Source organism: Ursus arctos, unplaced genomic scaffold, assembly GCF_023065955.2.
Source record: "Ursus arctos isolate Adak ecotype North America unplaced genomic scaffold, UrsArc2.0 scaffold_2, whole genome shotgun sequence".
Lineage (NCBI taxonomy): Eukaryota > Metazoa > Chordata > Mammalia > Carnivora > Ursidae > Ursus > Ursus arctos.
The window spans coordinates 73672255-73699744 of NW_026622874.1; the positions used below are offsets into that span (position 1 = coordinate 73672255).

Genomic DNA, 27490 nt, shown 5'->3' on the forward strand with positions numbered 1-27490 from the left:
CAAATCTTCCGATGCCGAGAGCAAGAGGGAAGGAATCCTGCCACAAGGCTGGGCTGCCTGCTCATTACGTGTGGTCAGCTGTGTAGTATGATATAAATTCTTCAAAGCCCAAATGATTAAATGGTCACTTCCTATTAGAGGAAGCACATTCAAACATGCAACTAAGAGGGGAAGAAGAATCAGGAAAGAGGACGGAGCCAGAGTAGTGGCAGCTTCCTCCACTCCTGGTCTAGGAGACAAGATGCTCTCTGGTCGGCGGGCACAGGTTTGCTCTTCCAAACCCCATGTACTCGGCACTGGGGGCGAGAGTGGATGCACACGGCTGCAGCAAGGACGAAGAAGAGGAATGTGTTTGGCCTCTCTGTCCGTCACATGGCATGAAGGATACCAAGGGCACAGGACACGGGGAAGGCAACTGCTTCGAACCTACGACATGGAAAAGGCACCTTGGAGCCCCTAACATCAAAAACCTAAGGACTGAAGAGAAAGCAGGACCAGCAATGACATGTTTCACACTTGTATTTCCTTTTAGAGGGTACAGGGTCTCCGAAGGCCCTACCTCGTTTGATCTTCGTAAGGGCCCTGAGAGTTAAGTCAACTGAAATGAAGATCAGCACGGGTGAGGAGGGGTGGGTGAGGCCCTCAGGGACAGAGTCAGAACAGTGAGACTAGCTCTAGTTCACCTGATGGGGACAACATGGGGGACAGAAAGAGCTGGAAGGTGATGGGGAGCTGACTACGGTGATTCTTGGGCACCAGGCGAAGGGTTTAGATTTGATCCTGGAAAAAATGGAGACATCAGCAAAGCTGTAAAGAGTCGAGAGCAGTATCCTCCAAGCCCCCACTGGCGTGGTGCGAGCCGGGGTCGATGGTGAGCTCGTGAGCAAGGAAATGAGAAGACTCAAGTCAAAGTCACGGTCTCACCTGGTGACAAAGACAAGAAGGAGGTCACCACGAGCTGGGGAGTGGAAGAACGGACAGAACCAGAGGGCCGGACGTGCTACAGGGATGTTCTGTCCTACAAGGCACGCACTAATACCAGAGCACAGGGGATCAAAGCCCTGTCTCCATCCCTCTAATTAGTTGATGAGAAAGTCTCATTTTGGAGCTAATAGGTCTTCAACACCTTTCTAACACTTGCTAATCTCCTTTTTAAGGAGCACATACCATGCTGAGCCTTTAGTAGGAAATGGCACCCAGTTATATTTTAATAGCACTGTTGGGTTTCCTCTTCTTTAATTTTTCTTTGGAGTTTGTTTGTTTTAATTTGTGTGATTTCATTTATTTGTTAGTTTACTGCTGCCGTCTATGAATGGCAAGGGAAACTGGTTTCTATTTTTGGTGATAGAATGGCATTTCCTTTTTAAATACATTTACTTTCTTTTAAGATGTAATAAAAGCATCGCGGCGGGGTGGGGGCGGGGAGAAAAGGAAAAAAAAAAGTCAACCCCCAGTGAATTCAACATAGCATTACCATTTGACCCAGCAATTCCACTCCTGGATGTATACCCAAATAAATGAAAACAGGTGTTCACACAAAGAAAAACTTGTATGAGAATGTTCACAGCAGCACTATTCACAATCGCCAAAAGGTAGAAACAACACAAATGTCCACCAAGGGATGAACAGGTAAGCTCAATGGGGTCTATCCCCACAATGGAACACTCTTCAGCCATAAAAGGGAAGGCAGCACTGACACCTGCCACAACACGGATGAATCTCGGAAACATCACACTCAGTGAAAGACGCCAGACACAAGAGGCCACGTACTATATGATTCCATTCCATCTGGGATAAGTAAATCCACAGAGACAGCAAGTCTAGTGGACGCCAGGGCTGCCCGGAAGGAAGTGGGGGCATGATTGCTTAATGGTTATGGGGTCACCATGTGGACTGATGAAGATGTTCTGGAACCAGAGAGAGGTGAAGGTTGTACAACAGTGTGAAGACACGAAACACCACTGAATCGTTCACTCTAAAGTGGTTACAACAACGTATTTTAGTGTTATGTGTACTTTATTTTTTTTTTAAAGATTTTATTTATTTATTCGACAGAGATAGAGACAGCCAGCGAGAGAGGGAACACAAGCAGGGGGAGTGGGAGAGGAAGAAGCAGGCTCATAGTGGAGGAGCCTGATGTGGGGCTCGATCCCAGAACACTGGGATCACGCCCTGAGCCGAAGGCAGACGCTTAACTGCTGTGCCACCCAGGCGCCCCATTATGTGTACTTTACCACAATTAAAAAAGCAAAGTCAAAATGGCCAAAAAATCATGAAGGTGGCATGGGAAGGACTGAAGTTTAAGTAGCTCTTGTGAGAGGGAGCCTGTGTGGCTCAGTCAGTTAGGGGTCTGACTCTTGATTTCAGCTCAGGTCATGATCTCAGGGTCATGGGCTCGAGCCCCATATCGGGCTGCACGCTCAGCATGGAGTCTGCTTAGGATTCTCTCTCTCCCTCTCCCTCTGTCCCCCCCTCCACACACTCTCTCTAAAAAATAAAAATAAATCTTAAAAAGAAGAAGAAGAAGAAGAAGAAGAAGAAGAAGAAGAAGAAGAAGAAGAAGAAGAAGAAGGGCCATCAATGACACAGATGGGGAACCTAGTATGAGGACACGTCAGGAGGGGACAGGTTCTGGGCAGGTTCAGTTTGAGATGCTCATAGTTCAGCGGCTCATGCATGACTTGTAGCTCAGGGAATCACTGTACAGAATGTTCTATTTTACGTCAAGGGGAGGAGCCCAGCAAGCAAACGGAGGAATGGCATACAACCCGGGCAAGAGGTTGGGACGAGTGCAGACTGTACATCTACACAGCTTCAGCTAAGGGAGACCACCGCTGGAGGACCAGCTGTCAGAGATGCTTTGAGGGAGGCCCTGTCTCACCTGTCCAGGGGCACAGGTCCTACACCAAGCAGGCAGAAGGCAGATTATCATCAGACAAGCTGGAGTGACTCCTGACCTCCAAGAAGCAGCAGACCCCCATTGTCAAGAAGGGGCACTTAAACCAATCCCAGTCCCATTTTACAGATGAGGAAAGGTGAGGGCCAGAGAGGAGAAAGAAAGAAAGAAAGAAAGAAAGAAAGAAAGAAAGAAAGAAAGAAAGAAAGAAAGAAAGAAAGAAAGAAAGGGGATATATTATCAATGTATGATTTCATATACACAAAATTCCTTTTTGACAGGGGAAAAATGTTGATGCTCAGATGCCATCCTAGGTCTGCCTAACTCAAAGCCTCCAAATTTCCTAGTATGACCTGCTGTTCCCACCACACAGCTCACCTAGAGGAGGAAAGATGCTAAAGCCGGAAGAACACCCAGCCCAACGTCCTCACCTACAAATGAGGAAACTGAGCCCCAGAGTTTGCCCAGCCCACCCACCGAAGCTCACGCTACCAACATGGTGATGTGAAGGACACTTGCTAGCACCATCTTGCTGTGCACCTGTGCTGAGTTACTTATATTGGCCCCTGTGGCCAGCTAACCCATGGCCCCCAAGATACCCAGACCCTAATCTCTAGAATTTGCAAGTGTTATTTAAATGCCAACAGAGATTTTGCAGGTGTGATTAAATTAGCAATCTTGGGGGGCACCTGGCTGGCTCAGCTGGGGGAACATGTGACTCTTGACCTCAGAATCTTGAGTTCAAGGCCCACGTTAGGCATGGAGCCCACCTATATACATGCATATATACATAAATGTCTGTTAGTTTATAAAAATAAATAAAATAAATTAAGGATCGTGGGATGGGAAGATTACCATGGATATTTGGGTGAGCCTTAAATGTAATCACAACGGTCCTTACGGGGGACATGACAAGGGAGGCAAAATGCCGCACTGCTGGCTTTGAAGATGGGGGAGGGGGCCAAAGCCCAGGAGTGCAGCTCTAACGCTGGAGAAGGCCGGGAAGCTGATTCGGCCTCCAGAGGCAGCACAGCCTTGCCCACACCCTGACTTCAGTGCGGTGACCCTGAATCAGATTTCTGCCCTCCAGAGCTGCAGAAGGATGACAGCACGTTGTTCTCAGCCACCGAGTTTGTGGCAACTTGTTGCAGCAGTCATGGAAAATCAACACAGTCCCAGCCCTGGCCCTTCCTACTTTCCCGCTATTTTACTTAAATATCTACTGAGCACCTACCTTGTCCTAAACCTGCATACTGGGTCCTGGGAATGGGATCATAGATGGGGTTATAAATATAAGCGGGGTATAGTCCCCACACACCAAGTAAGTGGGAGCACACGCCACGGGGGGAGTGGACCTACAGCTGGGGACTAGTGGACGGGACGCGGACTTGGGCAAGAGTAGGTCCAGCTTCTAAGTTAGGCCCTGGCCAGGATACCGGATGTGGCTTTGGGAACGAAGGAGAAGGCTGCCTGTAGGGCCCTCGTTAGAACGTACATTCTAAGCAGGATTCCTGATAACAGGTGGGATCAGAGCTCTGTCTCGATCTCTCACGTCGTCACTCTGTGGCTGAGGATTCGTATTCTTTGCTCCAACTGCTGGAGGCGGACGCATGGTCGGGAACAAAAGCTTTCCTATGTGCAGTCGAGCCAGAGATCTTGGCTGCTTTAATGAATTCTTCCAACCAACCGCACTAACCCAAATCACCCATAAAAGTTAACAGATTCGTTTACAAAATAAAATTTGATCTCAATGTATTTTGGAGAGATGCCCAAATTTACAGAAAGCTCATTATTAATTTGTTTTTTTCTCTTTTCTTTTCCCCAGGTATCCTGAATTTCTTGACTTTTTTTCTTCCCCCCTCCATCCAGGTCCAAGAGTGATAGAGAAATTGTTCATGAAGAATTTGGTGGAGGCACACGAATTGTGCAGACAACTCCCCGTAAGGCCCTTGTGAGCTGCACGAATCATCCCTCTCGAAATCGTATTAGGCGCCTAGGTACACCAGCGTCTGTGCCTTTTGCAATCTGCTCGGTGCCCTTACTCACTCTGCCTCAGCGTTTCTCAGCTGCCAGAGAAGCCAACGAGAAGTGTTGACGCCCTTGCACAAAACGTCTCTCTTGGTCTTGACACCAGCCCCCAAAGAGGGGAGTAGATTCCCCACGACACCGGCTAGATAGAGACAGGAACATGTGCAGAGCAGTGCAGGGTTCAGGGACGCTGAACCCCGAGTGTAACGATGACTCTACTTACTGATCACTGCTGTGTGCACGGTATCGCACAGGGAGCAGACCTCAAACCTGGGAGCCATGCTTCTCAACCAGGGATCAGTGTAATCCCCAGGCAACGTTTAGCAGCGTCTGGAGACATTTTGGGATGTCACAACTGGGGGCGGGGGGGTGGGGGAAGCTACTGGAATCCAGTAGGTGGAGGCCAGGGATGCTGCTAAACACCGTGCAACGTACAGAACAGCTTCCACAGCAAGAGATTAGCCGGCCAACAGGTCAGCAGTGCGAGTCCGAGAAACCCCGCCAGAACGCCGAACGAGCTGGGTGTCAGTCCTGGCTCCGCCCGCCCGCTGCCTGTGTGAATTCACACACAGGTTCTAATAACGAAACCCACCTCACGATGCTGTTGCAGGGAGGAAAAGTGCTCATATGTAGAACAGATGTGTATACAGCAGGAGCTCACCGCATGGCATCTTCCACTTTATGTGCCAAGCGATGTGCTGGGTACTCTTCACAGATACTTATTGGTCTTTGCAACACCCTTGCAAGACAGATGTTACTATGAACCCATTTTATGGATAAGGAAGTTGAGGCTCAGGAGTGGTTAAGTGACCTGCCCAAGGATACAGAGCTCGTACGTTCAGGAGCCAGGTTTTGAATCGTCTGGATTCAAGGCACACACTCTTGCAGGATTCTCAAACAGAGGCAGGCCCAGCCCAGCAGCGCACATGCGCGGGGAACGAATATGGTACAGCGTCCTAGAGTATGACTTTCGCTTGATTACTCGGTGAAGGGATAAATTGACACGTCTATCTGGTAGGTCATTTTCAAATTATTTTGGTCTTAACACCGACACAGTTACGTGACGAGATGGGAGGCAGAATCTCCATGAATTTCCAAGGACAAGTGCAGAGAGAAGACCACCTGGGGCACAGTCTGGCCTCCAGCACGTGTTCACCAGGCTCTCCCCCGTACCGGTTTCCAACAAATCACCACAAACTTAGCGGCTTACGGTGACACGCATTTGTCCTCTTATAGCTCCGGAGGTCCACGGTCTGGAACCGACCTCAGCAGACTGAAATCTAGGTGTCAACGGGGCTGTGTTCCCTCTGGAGGCTCCAGGGGCGGATCTATTTCCTGGCCTTTCCCAGCTGCTGGGGCCACCTGTGCTCCTTGGCTCGAGGCCACCGCCTCCATATTCACGCCAATCACTCCACCCTCTGCTCTGTCATCACCTCTCCTTCTCTGGCTCTTCTAAAGATCCTTGTGATTACACCGGACCCACCCTATAATCCAAGAGAATCTCTTCATTTGCGGGATGCTTAACTTCTATTCGCAAAGTCCCTTCTTTTTTATTTTATTTTATTTTATTTATTTATTTAACAGAGATAGAGACAGCCAGCAAGAGAGGGAACACAAGCAGGGGGAGTGGGAGAGGAAGAAGCAGGCTCCCAGCGGAGGAGCCTGATGTGGGACTCGATCCCATAACAGCAGGATCACGCCCTGAGCTGAAGGCAGATGCTTAACGACTGAGCCACCCAGGCGCCCCTCGCGAAGTCCCTTCTGCCATATAAGGTAATGTATTCACGGGTCCAGGACTGGGATATCTTCGGAGGGACATTATTCTGTCGGTCACAGCCCCTACAGTAAAAGTTTTAGGAAGCACTGAACCTGGATGTCCTAGACGTGTTCCACGAAGGATCCCAAAGCAAGGTCTCAGTTCCTCAGGCAGGAACCCCACTGCCAGAATGGAGACCCCGTTGTGAGCAGAGTGAAGCTGGTTTTAGAATAGATGTGGGACTAGGTTCTGAGCAGGGGTACATTCACCTCCCAGTTCACTAGAAGAAGAGCACTAAGGAGCCTTAGGACGAAGCTCCCTGTACCTCCCAACCTCTCTGGACTGGTCCGCTGGGGCTGCCGAAACAGAGTGCCACCCACTGGACAGCTCATACAGCAGTTCCAGAAATCTCAAGTCCAAGATCAAGGTGACGGCAGGCTGGTTTCTCTTGAGGCCCCTCTCCTTGGTGTATTGATGGCTCTCTTTTCCTTGTGTCCCCACACGATCTTTTCTCTGTGCATGTCAGTGTCCTAATCTCTTCATATAGGGACACCAGTCATATTTTTCTTTTTAAGAGAAAGAAAGAGAGTGTGTGTTGTGTGCACGTGAGGGGAGGGAGGGAGAGAGAATCTTAAGTAAGTTCCACACCCAGCACGGAGCCCAATGTGGGGCTCCGTCTCACAGCCCTGAGATCATGACCTGAGCCGAAACCAAAAGTGGGGACTGAGCCGACTGAGCCATCCAGGTGCCCCATACCAGTCGTATTGTATTAGGGCCCATTTCACCCTAAATTATAACCTCATTTTATCTTAATTACCTCTTCAAAGACCCCAACTCTAAGTACACTCACATTCTGAGATACTGGGCATTAGGACTTCAATTTATGATTTTTAGGCTGACACAATTCAGCCCATAACCTTGCAAACAATAAATTCCAACCCCAGGCTCCTCCCACCCTCAGATGAAGCCAGAGACGTGCCCCTTTCCCCTGGAAACCATTAGAATTTGAAAACCTCTATGCGTGAGGAATAGAGAGTTTCCCGTCCTGAAGGAGAACAGGAAGCCACAGACACTACCAGCAAATCAAGTATGTGATCCCAGCTAAGGCACATCCATGCTCCTGTTTTGAAAATTGATCTTTAAAAAGCTCATTAGGTTATCGAGTATTTCCACTGAGTTATAAGATTGTTATTATTATTATTATTTTTTTGCTTCTGCAAATGGCCACATCACACTCCAAACCCAGAGACTGAAACAGATGCTTTCATGCAACCACAGTGAAAAGGGGAGTTTCTTGGGAAGGTCTTGCCCTGCAGGACAAGGGGGCAAGGGGCTGAGGACTAAAGCTGGCTTCAGCTCCATGCCTGTCTCTTTTCACGGGAGGGAGGCGTGCTTGTAGGGAATGGCTGGACAATGACCTCACAGGAGACAAAGTGGAAGCAGGAGAAGCACATTCCTGTTCCATATTCTAGGGAAGGGAACTTCAACATGTTTTCAGCCCCACTTCCCCATTTCAGGTGACCTATGGCACAGGTGACCTATGGCAGAGGAAACAGCCCCCTCTGTCCCTCTGTCCTGCTCTGGACAGTTCCAGGAGAACCCACTGCACACGCTTTGGCACAGAAGACATTAGAGATATCAGTCATGTTCTAGTCTGGTGTCCAGCTGATATATGCGGGGACAACCATTCTGGTTGGTACGCCGAGATGCTCTGGTTTCGACAGTGAATGGCCACAGCCTCCAGGGTCTTCAAGTCCCTCTGCCACTCAGCCCCTCCCTCAGGAACCTTCTCACAAGCAGAGCTACAGGACCAACACTTGACCCAACAGGGGCTCCAGGGGTATCTGCTCTCCTGGGTTGTGATTGTCTCAGTTACAACAGAATGCCACAGAGGGGTGCATGGGGGTGGTGATTAACAACAGACATTTATTCCTCACAGTTCTGGAGGCTAAAAGTCCAAGATCAAGGCACTGGCAGATTCAGTGTCTGATGACAGCTGACAGCCCACTTCCTGGTTCATTGATGGCCACCTTCACACATGTCCTCACATGGAAGAAGGGGTGAGGGAGCTCTGTGGGTCTCTTTTATAAGAACCCTAATCCCATTCATGAGGGCTCCACCCTCATGACCTCATCCCCTCCCAAAGGACCACCTCCCGATACCATGCCCTTGGGGTTAGGATCTCGACATATGATTGTGGGGTGGGGGGCACAAATATTCAGTCCATACTAATGATCATTCTGTACCAGTAATTAAATATTTTGAAGATTCCCCCCACATCCGTTAATATCAGTCCTGAATCCCTTCAACTTTCGTTTAAAATTCATTTCACTGCCCTCACCCCCGCCATGGGAAAGAACAGCTATTCCATGCCGCCCACATGCTATCCCTTTCAGATCACAGGGAAGCGACTGTCACATCGTCACCCTACCTTCGCTCTTGTAGAGAAGGGAACAACCTGTGGCTCCATGTCCCTACAGTTCACCACAAAGCCCGTGACACGAGCACATCCCAGGCCCACTAGGACGAGGTTCTCTATCACGTCTCCTGGCATCTCCTAATAGTCAAATCCCACAAAATGCTTTTCTGCTGGGAAATCTTACATTGTAAAGCAATTCTTGAAGCAACATTGATATAGACACAATGGCTGAGCAATGCCTGGTGACTAAGAATGAATAATCACAGAACTCCCTGCCAGGATTCAAAATATTTATTATTTTTTAGAAATTCAAATTATTTCACTGTACTTTATATTGGAATCCATCATCTTCTGAGGTTTTCCATTTATACAATGAGAAATATCAAAGAGGTGAAGATGTGCAACACCTAGGGATATAAAAGTCTGACTAAATTAAAATACATTTCGCAGCAGGTGCCATAAAAGAGATGCAAATTAAGACAATGAGGTAACGTTTCCACAAAACCCATCAGGACAACTTTTGTTTCAAGTGCGGGCCAGAGTGAGGTGAGGGAGGCACTTCAACATAGCTACTGAAAGTGTCCAGGGGTCCAATCCTTCTGGAAACCAATTAGCAGGATGCATCATGAACCTTAAAATTCTTCATGCACAGTGACCCAGTGATCTCAGACCTTGGATTCGATTCAAAACCAATCATTTTGGGCACCTGGGTGGCTCAGTCGGTTAAACGTCTGACTTCGGCTCAGGTCATGATATCAAGGTCCTGGGATCGAGCCCCACATAGGGCTCTGCATTTGGCAGGGAGTCTGCTCATCCCTCTCCCTCTGCTCCTCCCCCCTACTATATCTCTCTCATATAAATAAATAAAATCTTTTTTAAAAAAAATGAATAATCTGCAACTCAGACATTTCATTATGAAGACGTTCACGGAGGTGTTGTTTTTAACAAAAACAAATGTGAAAAAAAATCTAAATTACGAAGGAAATCATGATGTGTCCATGGAATGGGAAAGGTAGCAGGTAAAAATACTTACAAATAATCTGCAATGCTCGTGAGAGAACACAAATTAGAAGCTATTCGTGAAATTCTATTATCGATACATATATGGGTTTATATAGCCCGTATAGAAAAGACTAGAAGGAAATATACCAAAATGGCGACAGTAGATGTCTGCGGTTGGTGACGTCAGAGGTGATTTTTATTTTATTTCTACGTCTTTTGATCTCTCAAATCCTCTAAATTGTACCTCTGTTAAGATGACTTTTATGTTAGCCGAGCCTATTCTTTTCTAACAGTTTGTAAAATCCTTATCCTCTGGAGATGTATGGCGACATGTTTGTAGGTGAAATGCACAAGGTCTGACCCAGCGTGGGGGCTGGAGTTGAAACAAGACAGGTCATGCTTTGGTAAAAAAAGAAGCCAGGTCATGGGGACGGGACGGCTCACACGATTGATTTTGGGTGTGTTTGGAATTCTTCGTGGTAAAAGTGTTTCTTTGAATGCTGCCAAAGAGCTTTACAAAGGAACGAAAAATAAGGAAACAACCACAGTACCAAAAATGAGTATCAATTAACCAGGGCGAGACCAACAGCAATTAACTCAAGTGCAATTGGACTGTGACCCTGGTGGGGGCGGGGGGCGCTGCCTCTTCCAGAATTCTGTGGGGGGAAGCCTTGCCGGCCACCTGGCGCCAGAGCCCCGGCAAGCCTGTCAGTTTCTAGAGCTCGGCACCCTCTCCCCGTGTGCTGGCTCCATTCACCCGAGTCAACCAATATTACATTTCCTCAGCCCGACAAATAGCTTTAAAACAATTCGTCCAGAAAATATAGAAAATATGTTGTTTTTCAGCCCTAGGACTGCAGACATGCAAGACAATATGGATTTCAAATGCCACTCACTCTTTCCGGCTAGAGTTTCCTAATTTGGAAGAGACAAGATAGAGCAGGAGACATCCAGCCATTTGTGACAACAAAACAGAAATCGGCGAAAAGCTCAATGTTTTGATTGTGAGAACTGCCATCCAGAGGAAAATTCAGGAGCTATCAAAACAACAGTCAAGCCTGGCAGCCTGGAGGAGCACGTTAAGGGGAGGGAAAGGCCTAGATTGTGAGCTGGCGTCTGGGCCTCCATGAGCCAGCCTCTTCCCCTCCGCAGCTCACTGTCTGCCACCGCCGAGGACGGATGTGACCCGTGGGGGCAGACACGTGCAAGGCCAGCCTCTTCTGGCCCAGAGTTCTCAAACACGACTCTAGAACCCAGCCTTCTGGGGCACCTTCTCTGACAAGCCCCCCGCCCTCCCGCCTCCAGATGAGGTGCCCCTCTGCTCTATTCCCACAGCCCCCCGGGGCTGCCCCAATCCCAGATGCATCACTCTGGGCTTCACCTGCCCGTCTCCTCCAGCTAGATGCACATCAAAGCAGATAATCCGATCACAGATACAGCTGCAGAACATTTTGGCACAGGGTACAGGCTCCATAAATGTTGGGAGAATGAACATACTAATCAATCAATCAATCAATCAATCCCAAAGAATGGGTTTCAGAGGACCTGGGAACCCCTAACAATTGCATGCTTATCATGTTGAATGCATGCTGACGCACGTGCACGCCTGTGGGGCGGATCCATAGATTTATTAGCGTATAAAATGATCATGACTTCCTCCCCAGCTCATTCCAAATTATCTTCTATTCCTTGGGTGAGTATGTGGGCCTAGCATTGAGGTGCCAGTGATTTTAAGAAGTCCCCTTATATTCTAGAGCAGGTTTTTATTTTGTTTTGGGGAAACAAGCACAGTTGGGGACCAGTGCAAGATGATTAACCTCTTCCACCTCACTGAGACTTTAGAAGAAAAGGTCCTTGTAACATACCGACTCCAGCAAACATTACCAATGGCAACGCACTGCCGCTCCCATTTCACATTTTTCCTCCCTGAATGGGTAACACGGTCACCTCCGCGGACAGGAACCCATCTGAGGAGCTGCCGTGCATGAACTGCGCAAGTATTCCTTCTCTTGAATTCTGTATTATAATTACTTGGATTTTTTTTTACCTACTTCTAATAAATAAGTAATTAGAATAGATCCATTTCCATCACATGGCACGTTGTAAAATTGGAATGCAAAGACAGAGCGTTAGGAAAGCAATTCTGGATTTTGTTTTTTTCTTGGGAGATGTGAAGGAGAAGCAGAGAAAGTAGGTAAACAGTGACTGCCACCCAGAGTCATTACTGCCGTAAGGAAATGCTCACGATGCATGCAGGACAACAGACAAGAAAGAAAAAATTGACAACTGGAAATTCGGAGAGGGTTCTGGCTCTCTCTTCAGAATATGAAAGTATTCTTACAATAACGTGTGCAAAAACATGAGTATACTTCAATAAGTAATCATGATTAACTGGATGCAGTAGCAAAAGCTCCCCATTTGGAGATTGTTGGCCATTATTCTAAACATTGTCTTTGGTAGCTGTGCTTCTTAGCCAAAAATATTCCCACTAGTAAATATGACGCCGGCTGACCTACTTATGTTTATATTTATATATGTGTGTGTGAGTTGATATATACATAGGTTTTCTGCTTTTCAAATACTGTCTACCCTTCAGGATGATGTAAAGTCCTTTGGGGATTTGAGGTGATGATGCCGGGATCATGAATTCCTCCCCCAAGCCGGGCAAATTTATACTGAATTACTCACATGCTTGCAGAAAGTGAGGATGTTGGTTTTCAGCCAAATCCTAGGGCCTAAAGTACCGGGACTTGGGGATTTAAAAAAAAAAAAAAAAGTTTAAAGATTTGAGAGGTGCAGAGTCTCTGATTTAGAAAGAACCTCAGCGGTGACCCCATCCAATCTTACCACTAGGAGTCCAACTCGCCACCCCACTCCGGATAGACGGCAGTCACTCTCAGCTCAGCCACACCTGACAGACACTCCTTATTCTATGAAATATCGCGGCCTGCAGTCAGGGACCTAATTGCCAAAGCTTAGTCCTCACATCAAGCTGAAACTTTACTCCTGATAATTTCATCCTTTGGCCTTGGTTCTGTCCCCAAAACAAAACAAAAAAAGCCTAAGCCTTCTATGCCATAACAGCCCATCTTTCATATCCTCTCTGAGCCTTCTCCACGCTGAACCTCCCTAAATATTTGCTTCTGAGACTCTTACCATATGTCATTTAGATCCTATGCAATCCTGCAGGCCCTGCCTCTGGACACACTGTAGTTTTTCAACATCCATCTTTAAATATTATCCCCCAAAACAAGGTCAAGTCTACAGAGCATGGTGTTTGTGTTGCTGGAGACATCATCAATTGTACCACTTAGCCATTGCTCCTACACGTCTGCTAACAGAAGCAAGTTTTGCATCAGTGGCAATTATCCATTCTTGGAAAACAATCTTGACTGTTAATCTCTACCAGTGATGTTCAAGGGGTGGCATGTGACCCAGTTCTGGCCAATGAAATGTAACGGGACATCAACTCTAATGGAAGAAGGGAGGGCCTAGAAGAAAGCTTCTTTTCCCCTCCTTTTTCTTCCCATTTTGAAGGCTGGTGTCTAAAGATGTAATGGCTGAACAGAAGCAGCCATCTTGTGACCAAGAGGAAACAACAGCTGAGAGAGGCAAAATTGAAAAATGAAAAGGACCTGAGTCCCTGATGGGTTACTGAACAACTAAATCAGACCTGGGGCTCCTTGTTAAACAAAAAACTCTTAATTTTTTAAGCCACCATTGGTCAAACATTCTATTATTTGCAGCTGAAGGCTCTAACAACAGAGAAGGTATAATGGAGCTATGGCCTCTCTTGATTTGCCCATTCTATTTCTAGAAATGTGACCTTCACTTTTTTAAGAGCCATATAACTACTTAGAATCTGCTGTGCATCTGGTCCAAAACAAGCAAGCAAATAAGCAAAATCCCTGTGATTGGAGATCACAATCTCAAATGCTTGCAGAGACCATGCAGCTAACATAAATGGGTGAATCTGAGTAGATGTGCGATAACAGGAAGCAAGGACATTGAAATTCAAGCATTTTAAATACTATATTAGCGAAATAAAATACTAATGTATCTCTGAGGCAGATTCAGCAGGCAGTCCACCAGTTCATGACCCTTGCAAAAATCATTCTCGAGTTTAAAAGCTACATCTCCCCCTTCCTGCAAGAGTAACATTTCTTCTTAAATCTTCCAGTGCAGTCTGTAGCATGGGTCCCTCACATCAATCCGGAAAGACAGCCCTGAATTTTAATTTCATCACCCAACATCTTAATCAATTTGGTTAAGACAACCAAAATATTAACATCAAAATCGACTGTCCTTGAATCTAAGCCCCTTGCCTCAACCAGCTGGATTCACAGTCATTAACTTGAGAGGGCAATAAAATAAGAGCGTAAGAATAAGCACGTAAGGGTTCTTTAATCAAATACCTTTGGGGCTGCCAGGTTCCCTGGGCTATCACTGAGTTATTCTATCCTTGGCAGAGACAAAATGAGAAACTGTGTCTGTCCACACCCTGAAGCCCTAAGCCCGGGTGCAAACATATGGTCCGATCGGGGGAGTTATTTACTGCAAAGCTCACTGAGACTGGCTCCTCTTGAGGTCATTGCTGCCCTGGCAACATTTACCTTCAGTGTGCCAGGATAAAGCCCCCGGCAAGTCTGCAGAACTCAAAGTGCCTTCTTGTCCCAGGAAATTCATAGTCCTCTTCACATTCATATTAAGGGAAAGTGAATCGGATCATGTTGGACTGTCCAATTCTAAGAGTTCTATAGGATTCATCCCCGCTTTCTTGTGGGGCTCACCATCACATCCCCACATCACCCTTCATCATTTCTCCAGGGATTAAAAAGCGCATGTGCATTTGACAAAAATAAAAGCTATAAAATACAGACACGATACCAGGAGCGTTCCTGGAGTATTTATTATGAGCCAAGCACTGAGCTACTCTATGAAGTAGGTACTATTTCTGTCTCCCTTTTTAAAAATGAAGACACGAGGGCAGGCTGGGGTCAGAAACAAGCAAGACCCTGAGGCTCAGAGGTGTTCAGGAACTTCCCCATGATCACCCAGCCAGTAAGTGAAAGCTTGAATTTAAACCCAGACAACCTAACTCAAAGGTTCAACTTACTAACCATGATAGACTGACATTTCAAAGATTGACATGAGTCAATGACATGAGTTTATCCCTGCTCACATTTTGGCATGTTTCTTGTGGGTCTTTTCTCGAAGGTGATACAATTCCCAGAGCTGGAAGAGGCCTCAGAGATGGTATCACCCCAACCTTCATTTCGCAGGTAAGCCTAAGGCCCACAAAGCTGAAGGGCCTTTTTCCAGGTCACACTGCTTTTTGGAAATGGAATTTAGGTCCTCGGACCTTTTGTCCAGGGTTTTCTGGGGCCTTCGGACTCCAGTTGGTTGGGAGTGGCTTCCTGCAGAACCGTGTTGAGAAGGGTTTAAGGCCTGTGGGCTCAGAAGTGCTACAGTACATTAGTGATGGCAGAGTGAGCACAGCAGCCTGGCCACGTTCACATCAGGAATTTCCACCTACCAAGAAGCAGCCCCTGGAAGAGAACGAGAATGCCCAGGGAAGGCTTTCCTAATAAAGATCAGCTATGTTCTTCACCTACATCGGGGATCCCAAACTCCAATGCCTTCAGGGTCAAGTCTCTAAAATGAATGAGTGAAGTGGGCAAGTGGAGAAACGAACAAAGGAAGAGCACCTGGCCTGCAGGGGTACGGGTGCTAGTCATCTCCAGCCAGCCGCTGCCTGCCGAGGGGGAAGATGGGACCGGTGTTCCCTGGCCTTCTGACTTTTTCCAATGAAGCATGAAATTCAGATTTTTTTAAAAAAAAATGTGATGCCTCCTAACTTTAATGCTGGCAACTAATTCAAATTTGAATAATAAACAGGCAGTGCAGGACAAACAAAACACACCAGGTAATGACATTATGACCTCTTGTTTTCATGATGGCCTTACCAGAAGGCATCACTCCGTATGACAAACCCAAGATGCTATTTGTATTTCTCCTCTCCTCTTCTCTCACTCTCTCCCCTTTCAGCCTCCCTCCCTAGCCTCCTTAGCCCCCTGCTCCCATCACTCCATCTAGAGAAGCATTTCCCACCTGGGGCTACCAAATAGAACATGAACACTGCCCCCTCTGAACCCACCAAAACACAGCTATCCAGAGTCCAGGCGATTACCAATGACTCCTGAGGGCCACTTGGAAAGTTAGTCATGGCTTTCAGGGTGATGTCTTTTGCTCTCCGATGACTTATGTAAGGAGGAGTAGATGATTGCATCTGACATGCCTCATCGCAAAGGCTAAAGATAGGCCTCCCCACTCTCTCAGGAACTACCCGATGTCTCCATAGCGGGAGCTGAGTGGGCTCCACCAACATTCCGATGTGCGTGTCTGCCCTTTCCATGAGCTTTCAGTGTTTCACTCACAGCCAAACTCCGGAGCTGCCACGTTATAAGAGAAAGTTCCACCTCCTGCTGATGACCTATTACTCAGCATCACCATCCGGGCCTTTTGTATGGAACCCCCCAATTTCTGGTAATCCCAAGGACGGCTAGTAATTACCTGCCCACTAGAAAGAAGAGGAAACTTTGCACACGCCTCTGAAATCAGTCAGCATTTAGAGAACAAATACCGCATAGAAAGCCCCAAACCACAGTGTGGTAAGTTCATCTGGAAACTGCAGCAAGCTGCCATCAAAACCTATAACTTGATTCATTCAATCAACAAACGTTTACCAAGAAACAAATACAAAGGGCAAAATCAGCACAAGGTGCCGAAAAGAACATGCATATGAACCAGAAGTCAACCTTACTACAGGTGGAAAAATAGAAATATTAGTTTCAATAATCATGGTATAAACAGAATACTCCACAGCCATTTAAAATCATATTTGAGGGGACACCTGGATGGCTCAGTTGGTTAAGCGTCTGCCTTCAGCTCAGGTCATGAGCCCAGGGTCCTGAGACCGAGTCCCCCATTGGTCTCCCTGCTGAGCAGAGAGCCTGCTTCTCCCTCTCTCTGGGCCCGCCACTCCCCTTCCTTGTGCGCATGCTCTCTCTCTGTGTGTCAGATAAATAAATAGAATCTTTTTTAAAAAGCATTTAAATAAACAAATAATACATAATAATAAATAATAAAATAATATTTGATAAGTCTATTTAACAATAAGGGAAAATTCCATGAATACATAATCAAGTTTGAAAAAAATAAAAGCAGGATGTGAAATATAACTGGGTCAAAATCAGAATGAACATAGTCAGTAACCTCTCTCTTCTGCTCCTAAGACACAGAATTTATAGATAAATCTTTAGATGTTTTAAAATTTACATAGTTCTGCTTGGAAATAGGAAAAGGGAATCACAGATCAAAAATAAAGAGGACTCCCTGAAAATAAATGAATCAAAAGATGGGACTCTACAATTTCAAGTAGGAATCAAAGCCACATGGTTCATGGGGGATAGGTTCATCATGAGCCATGGAAGCAGAGGTCCCAACACCTACCCAGGGGATAAGAGAGAAAACTGTACCTGGAATCATGCTGCTAGGAGTCACGGCCAAAAAGGATGCCCCTGTCTGTGGCAAGGAGCCAAAATGAAGTAACTTACATGAGACTGGGACCCAAGCCTGTACCACAGGATATAGAGAGCAGGGAGAGAGCTCTGAGCTTACCTGTTGACATGAGCTTTACTTTAAAAGCACATACCCTTGCAGACATAGGGCAGAATAAATCATAAAATCACCTTAAAAATTCACAAACAAAAATTAGAGGACATATGAGGACATCCAATGATCAGAATCTACAAAATGAAAGAATTCATACCTGAAGAAACAAAGATATTAAAGCAATCAGAGAAGGACTTTGCAGTACTTTTTTTTAATCCTCAAAGGGACAGAGGAAGGATTTACATTCACAAAGTGAAAAGAGGTTTTTTTATAAAACAAAAAAAGCAGGAAGGTATAAAAAGGGGCCAATTATTCATCTTGGAAATATGGTGAACTCAACAGCTCAACAGATAGGCAAAATAAGAGACCAGATACAAATAAAAAGAGCTGGTTAACTGGAGTACAGAACTGAGGAAACCTTCCCAAACATTGCACAGAGAGCTAGAGAACTGAAAAAAAGTGTTTAATTTAAGATACCTGGAGGACTGATCAAGAAACTACATATGGAGAGAACAGAGAAAATGTTGGAGAGGAAACATCCAACACATAATGGCTGAGATTTTTTCCGGAATTAAAGAAAACCCTGGATCTTCTGACTAAAAAAAACCCACAGAGTGCAAAGTACAAAAAAAACCCATCCCATATACACAGTATAATCCTGAACTGATAACTAACTAAATAGAGCTTAAAAGGAAATGGACCCACATGTCCAACTGTGGTTACTCCTGGTGACAGAACTTAGAGCAGAGAACTTTATTTTTTCTTTAAACATTAATATACTTTCTAAGCAGCCTACAATGAAACATTATTTTTATAAACTGTGGAGAAGGAGTATTCATTATCTCAAACACACATAATACACTTTTTTTAAAAAAAGTTTGTCCCTAAGGAACTTACACTCTAGTAGAGGCGATGAGGTATGGATAGAAATGGCATATGAAGTGAAGTCCAAGAAGTACCGACATGGATAGATGCAGCTAAGATCTAACCTTGCCTTTTCCCCCATGGAGCCATGAGAAATGGAGGAGAGGGTGGAGGATGTGAGGACACCATGTAGAAACGTGAAGGTCTAGAGCATATGCCTGATTTATTAGGGGCTATTGCTGCAACAAGAGTGTATTCCATTCAAAATGGCCAAACCAAGATAAGATTAGGACTTTTTCTACATCAACCATTATTTTCACCTCTAACTTAATTATATTTCAAGACCACCCATTCATAGAAGGAAAAATTAGCATCTGTATTGTAAATTAACACCACAAAAATCTGCCACTTAACACATTTCAGTTATTATGAGGCTTTGTTCTTTTTTTCCCAATGGATCAAGTAGACTGAGGGGAAGGTAAAAATGGTGGGGCGGGGAGGTGTTGAATTTACTTGATTAACTACCATTCCTATCCACAGGGACACTATCAACTATCATGTTACCAATTTGGAAGTGAAAACAACACAAGTATGTTCTGGGCTTTACCAAATGAACATCATCTCAGGGGGAGACAGAAAGGCCTTTTCAGTCTGGGGAGACTCAGACGTTGTGCCCATAACACCACTGGCACACTCAACCAAGCAAGGTAGAGGTTTAGGCAACGTCTCATGGCTGCTTCTTCGGAGCCAAACAAACTGCATTCGGCGTTCAGCTCCAAAAGAAACAGGTGGCAAAGCCACAAGCCAACTAGAAGTGCTACTAATGGAAGGAAGGGCTGTTCACATCTCAGACAATCTCTTTTTTTAACACATCCAAGTTTCTCAAAATACCACTCTTTAACCCACCTCCTCTCAACATCACCTGCTCATCCCACACATGGGGCCCAACATATACCCCAACATTATCTGCGCTCACTTCTTTGATTCCCTACCACCAAGACCAACTCGGCAAGTCCTGACAAGAATGAGAAGCAACCAAGTCCCTTCACCATTTTCAAACCAATTTACATTTTCCTTCCTCTCCCCTTCGTCCCCTCTTACAACTCTCTCTAATCTTGACTTCTCTGAAAATGTCCTTTCTCATTTTCCTCTTGCCATTTCTTGATTCCCTTTTCCTTCTGTACTATTAAGTGGGGTCATGCTCTTGTCCAATCCCCATAAGGCAGTTTCATTCTACAGAAGCGGAGGATGCTGCCACCCATACCCACAGAGCTCCCTTTCTAACACCCTGTTAAGGAAGGAGCAGCTGCTGGTCCAGTAGGTCAGAGCCTGACATTCACAGTGGGCAGGGTCACTGTATATCAAATGAGTGCTTAACTATGAGCTCACTCTCTGTTCCTGCTCCTTTGCCTCCAGTCCAACGCGTAAGTCAGGTAAGAGCATGAGCCACACACCTGCAGCAAAGCCCTCTCAGCCTCAAGACACGTTCTCCAAGTCAGATTTCACCAGATTTCCCCATTGATCATGCCGGGCCCTAGTCAATTCATAGATTTTACTTTCAACATGGCTACTGTCTTTTGTGTGTTGCTTCTTTGGTCAAAACTTCAGAAGGGAGGAGGGGTCGGTGGTAATATTAGTTCCCAAACTCACACTCCAAACCCCTGCTAGAAACTGCAGTTCTCCTTCTTCAGGCCTTCGTCAGAGGGCTGGTCATTCCTTATGCACAAGCCCTAGGCTCTGATTCACTGAACCTCCCCATGGTTTATAACCTCCTATAAAATGAGAGTAATTCCTTGACCCTCTTGAAGATGGGATGACAAAGTTAAAGGATAGGCTTGATTTGCTGGAATGTGAGATCACAGCTTGAGAACAGAAAACAGATCTAGTTCCATTGTCCACCGTGTGGCCTCCGCCAAGCCATTATCTGCCCCCTATGCCTCAGGCACTTCATCTGAAAGTTGTAGGATGCTCTAGGAGACTCCAAGACCTTTCCTGGTTCGAACAACTGGTGGCAGGGCACAGCCGTTTCCTACCTTTTTCATTCCAGAAAGGAGCCCCCCAAAACTGAAAGGTGGCGGGGAAAATGCTCGGCCACACGTAGAAATTCTGCTAGGCTGCAAACCATTTAAAATCAATGTTTAATAAGATACTGCATCGGTTGTATACTTCGGCTGAATGTGCTGCAGCCCAGGAGACCTGAAAGAATTAATACTGTTCCCAAAGGAGCTGGTGGGAATTGCTGAGGCAGAGGCAGAATCTGATTTGATGAATTTATAAAAGTGCTTTGAGAGCGTCAGAAGGAAAGTGCTCTGACAAATGTCTGCTCACTCCATTAGGATGTCTCCTGTTATCTAAGGAACACACTCTAAGAAGGTCTCAGGGCGGGGGACCATGGCACACAAGGACACGCACCCCCTGCTCCCCTTCCTAACCCACCCCAGTCCTTTCCTGGGGCTTAGAGATACAGTGCACCCATGACTCCAGGTTTTTCTCCTTCCTCACTTTGCTTCTCCCTTCTGACCCTCTTCCATCCCTCCGCTTCTGCATGACACTCAAGTCAGACCCTCGTAACATTTCACCCCGGTCTGGAAGTCTCTCTCTCCTCTTCCCCAAACCAACACTCTCAGAGGGTCCACAGAAAGACCTTACTCTCATTCTAAGCCAAGAGATGTGGACACACCTTCTTTCACTCTCCAACTTCATAGCAAAACCCATCCTAGGGAGGCAACCCCTCCATCTGCCCCAGTCAGCCCCACTCAGGGAACATGTACAAAAATGCCAGGTCCTCCATGCTCAAGGTCTGCGGTCAGTTCTCTCTACTCAGTCCTTAGAGGAACACTCTCCTGGGCACCTCCAGCCCAGGGCTTCTCAAACTCTACCCCTCTTCCCCCAACTGCGGACAGTCTGTGGAAGCATGACGTTTCTCTGCCCTTTTGTGCTTGACCTAAAAACTATGCATTCTATTCCATAACATACCCACATTTAATCGTTTTAAAAATAGTTTTAGTCACTTACCACAGAGGGAAAAAATGACATTTTCCCACAAATTGGGTAAAACCGATATTATAGAAACATGAGCCATAGTGTTGCAAGTGTCCCCACGCTCACCTCTGTGCACTATTTGGAAACCTCCAACCGTTCCACCATCCCATTACACATCTGCATTTTCTGAGTTCTTCCTTGCACACCCAAGGTGCCTCTGAGTACCCCACTTTAAGAACCAAGGAAAAAGGCATTTCCATTCATTTCTGGATTGGAGAGGCAGGACCTGGCTCTCACCAGGGCCAGTGACCACGACTCTTTTTCAGATCAAAACATTTGCCAGAGGCTCCCAAAGACCTGTGGTGGCTGTGGTATGACTGGTACACTCGCGGGTCCCAGCAGCCTATCACCTCCCCGACTTACCTTGTCAGCCATGATCATAGACGCGCCCCCATGGATGCCCAGGATGGGGATGAAAGTCTGTGAAGAGATAAAATCCAGCATCTGAGCCACGGCCTCCTGGTCGGTGTCGTCCCCAAACACAAGGCCATGAATGCGCGCCCCAGACATGAGGTCGCACACATGCGTGATGAGGCTCTTGGGGTCTGTGCGGTTCATCAGCAGGGCTACCACGTTCACGTCCAGGGGCAGCCCTGCTGCCTGCTCGGGGCCCCACAGGTTTCGCAGTTCGCGCTCCGTCACGTCGTGGCTGTGACCCAGCAGCACCGCAATGTTCAGCGCCGGGGGACCCTTCTCCGCCGCCGTGCCCTGCGCCGGACCGCGCCAGACCAGAAGGGCCGGCAGCACCAGCAGGGTCCAATAACCCAGTCTGCCCATAGTCGCCACTTACGGTCCCTGCAAGGTGGAGAGGGAGAGTCAGGGCTGCGGGAAGCAAGGGTTCTAGAGGAAAGGGATTACTGCCCCAGCCCCTGGCTCTAGGAGCCAGGTATAGAGCCCATCCCCAGAGCGAGCTGACAGAATCACTGACTCCATTATGCCCCATTCCTGATGCCACCGACATCCCTCGACCCAACTCTACCCACAACTCCAATCCTAGCTAATTCTCCATCCCTGTCCCCAAGTTCATCTTTGCATCCAACCTCCTTCTCACCCCCTGTCTGCAGCTGCTTCTCCATACCTAACTCTGCCCACATGTCCCACCACACCCCCAAGTTAGCTGTGGACCACAGCCCCTGAGCGTAGGCGCCCAGAGCAAACCATCCACCCACCCCTCTCCCACCTGCCTAGTGCAGACGACCCCGCCCCCTACTCAGGAGGAGCGAACTACAGACCAGCCCCCGCGTGCGGAGGCGGTGCTGAGACTCCGCAGCCCGGCTCCGAGCTGGGCTAGTCGACTGACGCTTCCCCCCCGCCCCCCCCCCCCCCCCCCCGCCGCCGTGAACCCGCCCGGTGCAGCACAGACCTGGCTCCACAGGGTACCCGGGGCAGACCCGATTCCTCTCTTGCAGGGTACCCCCCAAATGCATGGGATTGAGGACACTCACTTGTGCGCCCCAGGGTCCCGGGTGCCTGGGGGGAAATTAGGGCGGGCCCCACCTCGCGTAGGGGCGGTAAAGCGATTTCCACTCAACAGAAGGCGGGCCCCAGGGCCCGCCCCCTACACACGCGCGTGCACACACACGCTCACACACACAGGCGCACACACACAGAGGCACACACACGCCCTCTCTCACGCGCGCCACGAGCAATGCAGAATCCCGGAGGGGAGAGGAGGCGCGTCCCCCGACCCCGTGGGCCGGCGCGTGGGAGCTGGCAGAGAACGTGCGTGGGGGAAAGGTAGGCTCCTAAGCAGCTTTCCGACGGACGTGAACTGTACAGCCCTTCCCCAGGCTTTTCACCCCAGATCCTGTTACCAAGTCTTAGGGGCATGTGGGCAGTGGGCTGCACAACCTCACAGGCACGCGCGCTTTTCTGCGCACAGCCGCAGGCCACCGTAGCGGTGCCCACCGCCATCCGGAGTCCGCACACGTCCTCAGTCGGTGCACACACATGTATCGCACCAGGTGCACAACTGCGCGTGCCTGCAAATACCGGCACAGTCGTGCACGCGTGCACAGGCGCGCGCCCCTCGGGCCTGGCGCTGCCGGAGCGAGGGGAAGTTGGGGAGAACTCGTTCTGGCCGAGGCACTCTTCGGGTGAGTACCGCGGAGCACGGAGCCGCAGCGCCCCCTGGTGCTCCTCCCGCGCCTCGCTACAGATTCTCCCTCTCCCGCTTCCTCTCCCTCTCTCCTGATCCTGCTCCCGCTCTCTCTCCGGTCGAGTCTTCCTCTTCCCCGGCCGGCCGAGCCCAGGTCTCCCGCTGGGACGTACCTGTAGCCGGAGAAGGTCGAGGATGCAGTGGGGCGCGCTGCGCGCACGAGCATCTCGGCCGCCTCAGCAGCCACCGGGTTTAGCGGGTTCCCGCATGCTGCGGCCCCCGCGCGCTCCCCTGGCTGTCCCGCGCTGTCCGCATCGCCCCCACGGGGGGCGGCTATCCCAGCCGGAGGCTCTGCAGCAGGGCTCTACCGGGGTGGAGAAGAGACAGAGAAGCAGGGTCAGCCCACCGGCAGGGGAAAGGGGACTGGGGGGCAGGCTGCAGTCCGCAATGCTGACAGCCCCCTGTGCGCACAGGGGGCTAGACCGGAGAGGGGGGAGCTGAAGCTCTGTGACCAAGACCCCCTGTGCGGATCCTCAGACCCTGTGGTCGATATGGAGAGCTCCGCTTCGGGGCGCACAGGAGAACCGGAACCCCAGGTTGGCCACGCACGAGAAGCTAACTGGGCATCTCCACCCTCACCCCCTACCACCTCCCCGGCGCCGGCTGCTGGGAGTTGTTCGGCCGGGAGCTGCTGAGCGAGGGGGGTAGGGAGAGAAAGGGGGGGCGGCTGGCTGAGTTTGCGATGAGCCGGCAGGAGAGGGGGAGGGAAGGACTCGGGCTCCCGCGGTCCCGGATCCCCGAGGGAGGTGCGATCATTTCCACGCAACGACCCCCTTTAGGTCCTGCCGCCCCCTCTTATTCAGGCCTCCCACCGTCTTCCCCAAAGGGGCCGCCCAGGCCCCGCGTCCCGCGCCAGCACTCACCGCAGCCTCTCTCCACATAGTTCTCAGCAGTGGCCGCTCCTGGTCATCTCCAGGGCTGATGGCTGCGGCCGCGACTCTCAGCGCTCACCCAGCCCCATGCTCCGGCCAACCCCGCGGCGCCTCCCTCCAAAAGCCGGAGCTCGGCTTCCTGCCCCACTCCGGACAACAGCTGCCCGGTCCTCTGAGCGCGCCCGAGAGCCCTCTCCGCAGCCCAGGCTCGGGCTGGTGGTGTGTGTGAGGGCGAGTGTGTGTGTGAGTGAGTGTGGGAGCGCGCGCGCGCCTGTGGCCGGGGATCCCCGCGGTCCCCGCCGGAGAGAGGCGCGGGCGGGGGATGGCAGCTCCCTCTGGGCCCTTCGCTGCGGGGCCAGCTCGTCGCCAGGCGTTCAGCTCCCCATTTCCCGACGGGAGTCCGGAGAGCGCCTAGCCACCGTGGTTCACAGCACTGGCAAAGCCGAGCTTCTGGGGCGTGCTTCTGCTGCGGTCGCCTCGGAGGAAGAGGAGGAGGAAGGCAGGGGCGCCCCCACGCCAACTTAAGGACTTGTTCTCAGTCGACTAGACGCAGCAGCCCCCGCGACAGCTAGAGACGCTTGGAGCTCCAGTGGGTGAAAGCATCTCCCGCCCGTAGCCGCCCTCCCCGGAGGCGGGCCGAGGCAGACCCCGCAGTCCCTCGGCGGCGGTGGGGAGCACGGCCACCCGTTCCCGGAGCGCACAGCGGCCACAGGGCCAGGATAGGCGGCTGCCTGGCGAAGGGGGTGCCTGCGGCGGTGTGCCGCTGTCCGTGGTGCTGAAACCACGCTCTCCGCCCGCTCCTGAGCGTCTGGTGAGGCTGAAGAATCAATTATTCAGATCTCTGCTACCGCTTCCTCCTCCCCCAGTGCCTCGCGCTGGGTACAGCAATCCCCCTCCACGCACAGGCGCGCCGACACACACACACACGCACACACACACACACCCCACAGAATCTGCTCTAGTGCTTCTCCCAGTGCATCGCCACCCCCGGAAGGGAACCCACTCCTCTCATCTCAGGGAGCCAGAATCCTAAAAGTAAAGACATCTCTACATCCCCCACTTGCTTCCTTCTTGTTTTCTAAGTTATATCAAACAAAAGTCGCCCTGAAGCTGCCACTTCTAAGCTACCAGCAGGGGTGAGCCAGAGAGCATGGGACTGCCTGGGTGTGTGAGGCCTGGCTGGCTTGAATTCTGGCAACTGAGCATGAAAAACATTGTCAAGTGAGGACCTTTGACCTTTTTACACTCAGCTGTATCTCTCCTTCCAACTCCCTGGTCCCTGCTTTCCTTTCCTCGGGCCCTGGAAAGAAAAGGACCTTAAATTATATGAGGTTTTTGCAATCAATGTTCTTTCTAACCCTGCATCCTCCACTCATCAGCCTGATGTCACCTTTGGGCTTGCTCTATATTTATCTTCCCTTATCAATTGTTAATCTGAAAAGTGAAGACAGTAAGAATATCTATTTCTCAGGGTTATTTCAGAAAGAAAATGAGATAGCCGTGGTAAAGGAGCCAACAAAGTCCAGCACATAGTAGGTGCTTGATCAACATGAGGGCCCTACAAAGTGGCCTAGGAGAGAAGGGCTTCTTTCCAGGAATGCTGAATACTGACTACTGAAATGGAGACAGGAACGGGACACAGTTCAGAGAACTACGGGTTTATTATCAAGCTGGCTGTTGTATGTTAAGTTCTCTGGAGTTTTATTAATTCAAAAGACAGAAAGAATGCAAGAATTCTGGAAGGTAAATGAAAATGGCGGGTTGTGTGAAATACAGCAAAGAATAGAGAAGCTTTCTATTTCTTGAGGCTGTAACTGGACTAAGCTGGCTTGAGTGAAGATGATCATTTCCTGGATATTGGCACAGGTACAGGACCCTAGTTTGGAGACTTACAGGGAAATTAGGCTCTTCTGTTTATGATGTATAAATTATATACAATAAAACACACATCTCTTAAGAATTCAGTTCAAGTTTTGAAATTATATGCATCTGTGTAGACCATCACCCAAAACAAGGTATAAAATATTGTCATCACCCTCAGAAAGTATCCTTGTGTCCCTCTGTTGTTAATTCCACATCCCCCAGTAGAAGCCACACTTTTTTTCTAACACGAAGTATCAGCTTGGCTTATTTTCAAACTTCATATGAATGGATCCTATGTTGTACATTTTTTTGGTGACTGGCTTTTTTCACTTAACCTAATGTCTGGGAGATTCACTGATGTTGCTGCATGTAACAGCAGTTTTTCCTTTGTTGTTGCTGAGTACCTTCCCATCGTATGAATAAACCACACTTCGTGCATCTAGTCTCCTACTGATGGACATGTGGACTGTACCCGTGGAGCTTTTTAAAATACAGGTGGTTGCACCCATTTGAGATCTTCTCCATCCAAATCTTCAGAGGTGAAGCCAAGCTTGGATATTTGTTTTAATCCGCAGATGATTCTGATGATGCCCTGCTTAATAACCCACCATACGTTCCATACTTGTATATCAGCACAGACCACGAAATAGTCTTTGATAAAAACTATTGGCATGGAGAGTGTGAAATCATTCGTGACCAGACTCGTAGAAAGGTAAATCACACAGGTGTGGTGTCTTCTGAATAGAAAAAGAAGACAGTCCTCCATTTGAAGGAACCGTCTATCTCTGTAGACACAGGCAGCTGGACGTCTCCCCAGTGTGGAGAGCCATTTAGGGTCAGACACCTTGAACTCCACCACACAGGTGGAGACTGTAACAGTGTGTATGTGATCATGACAATTTACCCCGTGCTGGGC

General features: G+C 48.7%; 1 protein-coding gene across 1 annotated transcript in view; it reads right to left on the minus strand.

Annotated features, from left to right (window-relative positions):
- The window catches only part of GRIN2A (glutamate ionotropic receptor NMDA type subunit 2A), a 359508-nt gene extending 337035 nt beyond the window's left edge, over window positions 1–22473 (minus strand). Inside the window, exon 1 of the mRNA XM_026520343.4 lies at window positions 22045–22473. Within this exon, the coding sequence (XP_026376128.3) occupies window positions 22045–22458 (414 nt within the window). The 5' untranslated portion in view covers window positions 22459–22473. The remainder of the gene's footprint in view (window positions 1–22044) is intronic.
- Between the last annotated feature and the right edge of the window lie 5017 nt (window positions 22474–27490).